General features: G+C 39.1%; 1 protein-coding gene across 1 annotated transcript in view; it reads right to left on the reverse strand.

Annotated features, from left to right (window-relative positions):
* Window positions 1-11,376, reverse strand: part of GADL1 (glutamate decarboxylase like 1) — an 83,944-nt gene that overhangs the window by 32,678 nt on the left and 39,890 nt on the right. Inside the window, exons 13-15 of the mRNA XM_069004782.1 lie at window positions 9,021-9,036; window positions 7,750-7,801; window positions 4,618-4,707 (exon numbers count right to left, since the gene is read on the reverse strand). Coding sequence (XP_068860883.1) covers window positions 4,618-4,707; window positions 7,750-7,801; window positions 9,021-9,036 — 158 coding nt within the window. The remainder of the gene's footprint in view (window positions 1-4,617; window positions 4,708-7,749; window positions 7,802-9,020; window positions 9,037-11,376) is intronic.

Genomic DNA, 11,376 nt, shown 5'->3' on the forward strand with positions numbered 1-11,376 from the left:
CCTTGTACCATAATCAATAGGTATTTTGAATAAATAAATACTGCTGAATCGGGTCCTTGATTAGTTTTTTATTTATACCACAAAGACCACAAGATTCAGGGGTTGCCAAGGCAACACCTCTTCAACCTCCTTACATTTATGTTTTGATCTGAAATCTCTCATTACACAAATGTATCACAACACCATTCAGCATGACAGGCTATTTTACAAATATGCCTTGAGATGGCAGACAGCTATATTCTTCTCTTAACTAGGAGAGAAAGGCTGGATTAAGGTTGCCTTTTACTAAGGGGGAGAGAGGAGGGGGAAAATGGCATTCCAAGCTATACAGGCTTTGGTAGGACATTACTACTTCAATGTGACTTTATGTCCTGAGCCTTCCATTACAGCCAATGAATTTTGTATTACTTGGCCAAAAATCCTCAAAAGGGAAGGAAGGAAACTAAACAAAACCAAAAAACACCAACTGCACCACACAAGTAGATCAGAGACTGAAATGCCAGAATTTTGAGTAACTGACACTAACAACTGTGTATAAAAGCTTTACTGAACCACTGGAAATCTGATACTCCAGCATATGTTTTTTAGAACTACAAAGCAGGCAAAGTTTAGTAAACCACAAAAGACTTTCTAGAACCTACAGGCACTTTCTGAACCTAGATTTTGAGGTTTAAAGTGGTACTTAGCAATAAACTACTAGCCTTCTATACTGAGCAGTATTCATTACCTAATACTCTACCTACAGTTATGCTCCAGGATCCTTTGGCAAGGCCAGGCTCCTGCAGGAGGAGGAGGAGTCTGTTAAAGATGGTTACTTCTGTGTCATCTTTTAGTCTGAAAGACTAAAGTCTGAGTTTCAGCAGACTACAAACTGATCTAGAATGAATATAACATGGCTGGCTGGCTTAGCAGCAGGATGACAATAGAATAGTTCCAAATGTATCCTTTCAAACTCTTCCTTGTGCCCTAGCATCCTCTGTACTGCCAGGAGGCTTTCCAGAGTTGGTATTACTAAAAACCAGCTAATTCTACATCATCTGAAGGCATTTCAGTATAAGCTGAGAAAGTTGACTTTTCTAAAGAGAAGGTTGTTACAAGAAAGAATATGCATAGATACTTGTAGGTATGGAGAAAATACAAAAAATTGAAATTATATCTGCTTATGTGTTTTTACTTCTTCCCTCACTCCCATTTCTGACTTGTAATCTCCAGTTCAGCTTTTCTCACCGTGACCCTGTGACACACCGACCATTCTCAGCAGTAAACAAAATAAATCCTACGGTGTGTCACCAAAGGAAAAGGAGGGAAATTCCCACTGGGGGGCGCATACAGCACTAGCAAAGCCATCGCTCCTTCGTCCAGACAATTATGTCAGTTCCAGGTCAGAGACAACAGCCCCCAGCCTGCAATGACAGAATAACACCACTTACAGATACTTCTAGTTGGATCTACCAGCAACTCCTCAATTACCACAGAGGGCCCGTTTGTATGGTTTCTACAAGAGGAAATCTCTCCTCACTTGTGAAGAATGGCACTGGAAAACACCTTACACGGCCGGATCGTGTATGGGTTATGCCATCTGCCGTGCTCTCAGTGTTCAGGGCATCGACTATTTTGGACCATCTAACTGCATCCAAAGCCTTGCTGCACTCTTTACAGAACTAGTTTAACTACACAGCCAACTCCTGCTGTAATCCCAAAAGTTCAAAGTGGTGTCAGACTGTGGATGCACACAGAATTCCCAGTTTCACACATTAGAGAGGAATGTACCATTTATGTTGTTCTTTACGTCCCCCACCATCATGTTGTTTTCTTACTCCCTAAATTGTTCAGGTGATGAATCAAGTGAGCACCCAGTGGCTGTTCCAAGTCCTTCAGGCCATGCTTTCTATCACCTTTGTGTTTCGAATGTAGGGGACTCTGCAGAGCACAGATTTTACACCTGAAATTCAAGGCTCCAGAATTTAAAACAAACAGACTACTCAAAAAAACAAAACAAAACAAAACAAAACAAAAAAAAAGTAAGCTTCTGGAGAGACACATTCTGTGTAGAACAACAAGAAACCTGACATCAGAATCTCATACCACGCTACCATCCAGTCAGCCCTGACATATATATTCCCATATAAAGTGGGCCATGGAAACTGGAGAAGAGCCAATACAGCAGAAAACCTTCAGGGTTATTTTGCATAGGACTATGCAAATTCTTCACAAAGCTGAGGACTTTAGATCTGAACAATTTGCTTATCAAATTTTACCAGCACTAAAAGTCATATAACTAGCCTTAGAAGACAGCATGTTATTCTGAACAATATTGCTGAACAAGTAGTTGAATAAAATCAATGACTTGCCCTAGGGATTTTTAAGACATATGTTTCCTTAATTATTGGCAGATATGCAGGTCAACAAAAAGGAAGATTGATTTCTGGATAAACAGGCTAACTGTGATGTTAAAATGTGGATTGAAAAGAGAAATTGTGACAAAAGCATTTTAATGCTCATTTTAGTGAAATGATGGGAATATTCAGGAAGTGCTTGGAATCAAGAAACTGTCACAGCCCCATCTGTCCATCAATGGCACCATGTAAGAACCTGTCCAGCCTTAATGTTCTTATCATTTGCACCTTGCTGATCAGGATGCATTCCTTCTTGTCCAGCAATATATTTGTATTGATTAATGTAATTTAATGAGCATGCTGGTCGCATCAGCAATGTTAAAACAAATTTATCTGAGCTAAAAAAGTCAAGTAAGTCTTATTTTTTTCTGACCCAGTGCTGTCATCTCATCTGCTCACTGACACATGTTGTGTCCCAAACTGGCCCTCAGCATCCAAAAAGCAGAGTAACCCCAGACCTATCCCTGTAGAGAATCAGGGAGGTGAAATAACATGTTTTCACTGTGAAACAGGCTCACTTCTGTCATGCCAAACTACTTCCCAGCAGTGTCTAAAGTAACACAACTAACAATCATCATTTGTGATTTCCTCCAGGAGAGAAATTTGTGCCATTTCCTAGGGAGCTTTGGTCTGGTTTGTGCTAGATTTTTTTTTTCAGGCTTTTTGTGGGGAAGAGTGAAATAATTTATGTCTTAGGATTTGGGATTTCTTAGTTTTTCATCAAAGGAGATATAAGAATCAACAAAATGTCACCTTGCCCATGAAAAGAGTGGTTGAGATCAGCAGTAGTGGAAGAAATTGTACGTACGCATCTTTCCCTCCAAGTTCTTTTCCACAAACACTGGCTAAGAAATCTGTATTTCCAGCATCAATCTATCTATATTGGTATATAAAATAAAGGCAGGTATCTATTCCCTACACTGACTGGAAGCACCATAGAGTAACAGAGCACAGAACCAGTAAGTTACACTCCATAAGCCACTCAAATATACGTGCTCAAAGCCATTTGTTGTGCTTCAACCCTTCCCTCCTCAGTCCCCTCTGTGGCACACATAAATCAAACAGCGACAGTTGCAGCATTATTTCTTCTATGCCTTCCCAAACCCCCACTCCTCCATGAGTAGATGAGCTGTTATACAGCTCTGTATACACACAAGCACACACACACACACATATATATACACACACATTCATATATAAGCCATGCACTCTAAGGAGAGGATGGGAAGCCCCAAATGAAAGGAACATAACTTTGTGAAAGCATGGTAAATGCCAAGCCCTTGCATCCATACTGTGGCTATACATGGGTCTGTACTACAGAATTATACTTTCAAAAACAATACAGATGGGGTTAAGGAAGATCCTTCTCCTAAAGACACCAGCCTCCGGCAAAACTTGAAAGCAATTCCTGTGAAAGCTGCTGAAATGAGAGCAGATGTTACAGGAAGAATGTATATAAAGTATATAAGCTTGTTTACATAGTATGCATATGATACACACATCTGTGTTCTAGTTTAAATTTCTAGTAGCAAATTCTATGAAAAAATAAACACAGAACACCAAAGCTCTTCCAAAGATGAGCAAACAATGAATGAAATTCAATTCCTCACAGAATAACTTATTCAGTAAAACATAATACCAAAATATCTAGTGGCTTCTTAATTAAGTCTTAACTAATGACTCCTGACTAGTAAATTCAAAATTTTACTGCTGCTTTTTTTCCAAGATGTTAATGATTTTCTATCAGGATGGCAAAGAGTTACCAAAACACTCATCAGTGAAGTTTTTCCCACAGTATCTTCCCACTGTATTCCTGTTGTCATTTATGTTTAACATCAGAAATATATTGTTAAGCACTTCCTTGCTTGCATTATCATAGATTATCATAGATAATGCAAGCCAAGTTCCAAGGACAGCACTAAGTATATGAAACAGGTAATGAATAATCTGTCTAGACAAGAGATGTGAAAACACTGCTCCTCTCAGTTCTGCCAGCTGCTAACAGCTTGGACAGCAAGCTGAATACTTGTTAATGCTTACACCTCCTATATTAAGAAAATAAATAATTAGCTTTGTCTAAACCAAGAAAAAACTTAAATCTTACCAACATCTATTTAATTCTACTGATAGGTTATAATGGTGAGCAAAGCCAAGGGCTATTTCACATTCTTATCTGGCACACAGATAAATCAGTAAGCCTCAGGTAACATGTCACACTCACCTGGTGTAGCTTCTGCCAAAATTCAGGTCCATCCTCCATTTTTCTTAAGCTTGGTGGGATGTACCAAAAGCAGATGTTTGCATACTCCGGCTAGACAAGAGAACAAGTGATTGCTTATAAAATGCAATAGATGGGGCAGGGATACATATTATAGCTTTTCAAAGACTCCTGCTTTATTTTGGGGAGGGTGAAGCCTTTGCGTTTATGCCCTTTTCTTTAAAGCCTCCTTCTCCAAGTCACCTTTTGTTTCCCTTTTTTTTGAAACTAGAAATAATTTTTCATATAATCCATTTCTCTTCCTGCTGCCAGGGGCTCATTTTTAATTTCTTCTTCCTATATCCATCTTTAACTCTGTTTTACTCAGTAAAAAACTTTGGCTAGAGAAAGTATAAGAAGGGCACAGAAAAGTAACTTAACAGAATTCATATTTGAAGCAACTTTAAATAATACGTTTTCCTTTTAGTGTTTTGAGGTTTTTTAATGGAAATCTCCAATTGTGGCTTTTATACAAAACACAAAAACTGAGTTTTTGTGACCATTTAACACTTGCACAACTAGTCTACTGAGCAATGCCAATCTCCTTTCATATCATAGAGCGCACTACATAGTGCTGGAGTTAATAATGAATTTCTCAATTTCCACATTTTATAAGAATCTCAAGACACCTTGCAGGGTATGCACCATATCCTGAATGTATCTTGTCTAATATCTAAGAGGCTTTTTGAGCAAAGACTGAGACTCCACATCTCTGCTTCTCTCCAAGGAAATTTTGCCTTTAAACTCAACAGAGTTAGTTGCAAGACTCCCAGCAAAAATGGCTGTTCACCATGCATTACAAAATAAGGCATTTTGTGCTTATGAGGTTTCTATATCATATATGATTGAGAAAGTGTTCCCAGCAGGCCAGTCCAGGGTCCCTATACATTTCCTGCTAATTTGTAACTTTTTTTTTTTTTTTTTACCTGTATAGAAAACAGGTAATATGAGGAACAATATGAGGAATCCCATCTTCTGATCCCATCCAACACGACCCATAAATCACTAAGTCAATCTTGACCTACACTATTTGCAGCACAGCATTCAGATGGCATCTAGATTATAACATGGATTATGATAATTTGGATTGCGAACTCACACACCCCACTCCTCTCCCACATGCCATCCTCATTAGTACTAGCTGAAAGAAAAAACACTGTTAAAAGGGAGCTTGGTAGCTGAGTCACACCACCTCTTTGCCTCACTCTGGATGTGGCTGCTATTGTAATCCCAGGCAGTGTCCTGAAGGAGGAGAGCCCACCAGCTGAGACATGTTCTTTCATGAAAGGCCACTGAGAGCTGCTCATATCATTTTCCGCTTCACTTCAAAGAATGCATTAAACACAATTTAATCATCAAGAAGAATATCATTGTCAGCAGGAACTGAGCTGCAAACCTGCCATGTGCTGCCGCTGAATGGAATAAAGATCAGTTCTTAAAGTCCCATTTCTTTCCCCAAAGAGTGTGCATTGAGTACACACATAAACACAAACCCTGAAAAGGCAGCGCCTTCCCCATAAGCACAAGCACTAGCTCACTGTTACAGGGTTTATTGCAAAACTATTTAAAATCAGATGGCAGGAACAGACAGATGGCATACATTACCATATTGCCATTGCCTATATTGCCTTCTTGATTATCTCAGTTTCCTTTCACACATCAAATACATCATCGCCCTCTGAAAATACCATTCATCCCAGAAAACTACCCCCAGCCACACTTCACACTATTTCTGGTTATCTTGTCACAGCTCTTATCCAAGCAGGTAAGCAATTACACCACAGAAGAGTTCAGGATGACTTAAGCACAAGGGGCATTTCCAGGCCATAGAGCAATTCTTGTTACAGGTTTTTCCTCACTCCATGTATCAGAGCATCATCTTCCTCAGCTTTCTGTCTGAAGCCCAACTTTCCTTCAGAAAGGGCTCGCATAGCTGGGCCTCACTGCCTCACAGCAGCCTTTCTTTGAATTCTCATTGCTTATCCCCCCGCACACCTGAAAACTTTCTTAACCCCTTCAACCTCTCAGCTCAACTTCTCAACTCATAGAAGAACTCAGAGAACTCGAGTTCTTTCTCATAGTCCATACTCCAGCACTCCCTTCAAACCCACTTTTAATCCAGGTGTCCCATTCCTGCAGGAACTACACAGCAGCCTCTGCTCTTACCAAGAGTTTTCACATCTACAACAGATCTGGGCTCTCTGCTAAGATCTACAATAACAAGAAATGGACAGCTTTTAACAGACTTGCCACTTTACAAACCCCATCCTGTGCTGCTGGCCTAAAATTCTTCAACTGATCAGCAGTTTTCAAAGCTAAAGAGAAAAGGTTACATTGCATGAATAGTATAAAATATTTTTCAAATTTTTATTTTGTCTAGCCTAACCTGGAATGCTCATGGTGGCACTTACTCCACTTCCCATCCTCCTCCATTTACTCTCTTCCTCCTGATCCCACATACCAGCCTGTCTTTCATACAAGTACATTTCCAACAATGCAAAAGTTTTTTTAAAAATGACAGGTCTTTGCAACATCCTCAGACATCAGCCTTATTAACCAAACAGCTGAGGACAGGTGGAAAAACAGGACTGAAGCTCTATTCCCTTCACTCACTCTCCCCCAAGCAAGATCACCAAACAGGAAATAAGCTGACAGGTTTAGTAAAGACAAGTGAAACATACAACTTTAAGGTGGTTTTTAGGAAGATGGGAGTAGAAATAGAATTAGGGAAAAAAATACAGACTTTAGCAATGAAAAGTCCAATTTTAGGATCAAACTATTTTTCCATCCAGCACACAATCTTATCTGTAGGTCTGGCAAGCACTGCTTTTTTACAGCCAGCCTCTGAACTCTCACAGAAAAGTTCACCATCTACACCCCCTGAAGCAATACAGGACCAGAAGCCAGGAAATTAGGTAGAGTGATGGTAGGGAATACAGAACAGGTTATGTGTGTTCAATCATATCTGTGGATCTCCAAAACATAACTTATTAGATTATATAGTTTAAATACAAATTGATAATTGACTAAGAAAAACAAAATCAAACAATGGACACTTCCTAACAAAAACAACAGTTCAATTCCATTTTCACTTACCTCCAAAAGAAGCTGAAATCCCTCTCTTTTTTTAATTTCCTCCACTAGATATCTGTAATTAAAAAGTCAGGGGTTTAAAGCAAGAACAAAACAATACAAACAGACAACAACAAAGACCAGGGTCTTAAACATGTATTTCTTTTCCCTTTTTTTTTCCACACTGAGAAAACAACAGTTAAACCTCGTTTCTACCTGCTGTGAAAATGCAATAGCCATCAATTCCTGGAAACAAAAGAAGGCTACAGCAAGCCAAGGAACACCGAGGAGAAGCCAAATTCTGTCCTCAGGCACAGATTTTCAGCAGAGCCACATGGCACAAATTGATCCTATTTGCATCAGGTTGTGAGCTATCCCAATGCAAATTTCCACTGATATTGCTCTTTACAAATTGATACCTCTACCCTCTACATTCTCAAGTGCTGATGCTATGCTGACATGTTATTTCATGGTCACCCTGACACCTCTTGCATTCTACTATCACCAGGATCTCTTAGTTTATCTGGACATGCTTCAAGCTCAACAATTTTCCCAGTACTGCCTACATTCCACACTGTACACAAGAGCGCACCTTTTTGTTCAGCCACTGCTTATGTACAGCAATCCCTGGATTTCCTATGCTAACAACATATTAAAATGGGAATTTCTTTTCTTTCTCACTTGTCAAGCATGCAAAACCCAGAAGCCTTCAATGGAAAAATGGGTTTGAATCAAAATTTTCATACAAACAACTTCTATTTACAGAATTTTTTAAAAACATGGTCGCAATTTTGCCATGGCACACATCACACAGGAATTCTGAAGCAAAGAGGACATAGATGGGACTTCTGTCTTTCTTCTCCTCCCTTCAAAGCCTTCCAAAGAAAAATTTCAAAGAATTCCCCACAGATTCATGCTGCTTTTCCCCTCCAACAAAATTTAAGTCTTCTACATGAAGATATTGCTGTCTAACATTAGTAAACCCAACACAGTTAAACTGTGCTGTACGGATTGTACACAAATCTGTTCTTCTCTTGCATTCACTGTTGGCATTTTCCTGCCTGAAGCTGCATTACTGGTCATCACACTAGTAATTCTTTTAGTTAAGAAAGAGAAATATCATGAAAATAACCTCCCTTGGTCCTATCCACACACCCTAAACTTGCCCCCGCAGGGACACCCCTAGCACAGTTGCCTCTGCAACGCCTTCTCCTCAGCAGACATGCTGCAGAAACAGGCTGGCTGGGGAAGCAATAAACAATACCCTAGATGGCACACATTTTTCAGAACAGCACCTGGGGAGTTGCTGTGCTGTTTATCATTGCTGTGCCTGTGACTCATTAGCTCCCAGCACACACCCAGCAAAGGCACCGCTGCGGTGCAGGGCCAGTGCCCGCAACACGCAGCTCGGGGAGTGGTGTTCCTCTCACTGGAGCAAGTCAAGGTTCCGGTCGTTTCTGCCATGGCCATTCAGATCCTCCTGCGTGCATTTGTTTGCTATCTGGCTGCTAATGCCCACACTGTCATTTAGGTTGAAAGAGAGGCATGATTATCTGTAGGGTAATTATCTTATGTCAAACAAGCTTGCTGCTTCTGTCCTGTTTATTAGCAGATACTTCTCTGTGCCATAAAACCAATATTCAGCAACATCAGCAGGTTATTCATATGACAGTAGCCTTCAATTTATTTTTTTTATTTAATAAATTATGAAAGAGAAACCTATGCATAATCACTTCCTTTTTTTTTTTTCATTTTAGGACTTGAATTTTTAGAGCCAATTCTCAATGCTTAATACCTTTCCCTCTTACCTCCAGTGCCTTTATTTTATATGACCTGGGTATAAAATCTGGCATAGGCTACCTGATGTTGGTCAGGTTCACAACACTGTTAATCATGTTCTTAACTACACTGCCAATAATGTAAGAAGGCAGCCATTAGAAAATCCATCGCCCATGATTTATCTTGCCAGGATCGTTTGATGGCAGTGGAGCAATTTACTTTGTGCATCTTTCCACAGCTGACAGTGAAGTTTTATTATCGTGTCACAGGCTGTAGTATGTTAGAAGGGCTTGAGTCCTAGTGAAAACCAAAGTACACAGAGAAATGTCATTTGCTATGATTAAGCCTTGCAGAAAATGAGGGTGGAGATCTGCCGTGAAAGTAGACATATGTCTGCTAACAGTGGGTGTCAGAAGAGGAAACAGGCAGAAAAACTCCAAAGAAGATTAAGTGTAAAATGCAGAGGTGTTTATACAGTAACTAGAGTTGTATTCTAAAAGCAGTTTACTTCTATTTTCTTTTTAGTGTACTTTATAAAGCAACATCCCTGCATCAAAAATAACTGGGGGGAAGAAAATAAGAAAAAAATTTCTGAACTAATCAGCTGGATGCTCTACTCCAGATATTTTAAAAGCAAGCCTTTCCAAATAGATAGCATCACAATGTTCCTGGGACATTTAATACCCTGAAAGAGTGATTCATCTCCAGAACAATAAGATATTACAGGAACAGCCAATAGGCAAAGTTTGCTGCATCAGAATGCAAAAAAAAAAAGAAATCTTGCCCTTAAATTCTACGGTCAGGGGACTAATTCCAGAATTAATCCAAGCCTGTGTTCAGGAGCACTGAAATACTACCCTTGCAATCAAAGTAACATCTAATGTAACAAATGAGGAGAAAGGCTGCACAGCTGAGTAGTTAGTAAACCTGGTACAGTGCCCACGTCCATGCAAACTCAAGATGGCAATATGAAGAATCTATTTCATCAGATAATGTCTAAAAATTAAATTTCTTCTTAATGGAAAAACAAACCAAAAACCAGAAGAGACAAGCCAGTCCCTCTTTAGAAGTGTTACCAACTGAATCCTAATGTTAAACACAAATATCGATCCCAGAAAGGTCATTAATCACAACACAGTCAAATGACCTTGGCCAGTGACCTTGATGAGGCTGAATTCTCCTACTGATAGCGGAAAGAATTACTTACTCTGAACAAAGAACAGTACAACAAAAACAAGGAGAAATTTAACCAGAAGATATTAAAAAACACGTAACCAGCCAAAAAAATGAGTAGCATTAAAAAAATAAAATAGAGGAAAAAGTCACAGCTTTTTTGAGCTTTTCTAGTTTCGGTTCGTTCTTTTTATTCCCTTCAAATCCGCTCTGGGTTTAGGTCAGGGGTATTTTTATTTTTTCTTTAAGTAACTTCATTACTGTGAGACTATTCCTTTAATTTCTATTGAAGTAAACATTCAATTCTTTTCAACTTGTTATTTCATATAAAAAGTAAAATGTCAATATCAGTGATTTTACTTAAGGCAGTGTGTAGGTAGTTTGGTGAAGTTTTCATTGTGCTTTATCTTGTACAAATTCTGAACAAACATTTTAGTTAAAGTGAACTTTTTTAATGGGCCATTACCTTATTTCAAAATTATTTCTTCTAAGAGAAGAGAATACCTCATGTATGGAAGCTTCTTCTCAGAAACCAAGACATCACCATCCCTTTATAAACACCTTTTACCAAGAATTTTGCTGAATTCACTTGTGAAACTCAGTTCTGCAAGACCAAAAACTTAGTGAAAGTGAAGAGGACAGGTATGGGGAAGGTCACAAGGAAAAGGTGTTTCAGTCCCTAACAGAACATACTGTAAG

The sequence above is a fragment of the Aphelocoma coerulescens genome, chromosome 2 (genome assembly GCF_041296385.1).
Source record: "Aphelocoma coerulescens isolate FSJ_1873_10779 chromosome 2, UR_Acoe_1.0, whole genome shotgun sequence".
Taxonomy (NCBI): Eukaryota; Metazoa; Chordata; class Aves; order Passeriformes; family Corvidae; genus Aphelocoma; species Aphelocoma coerulescens.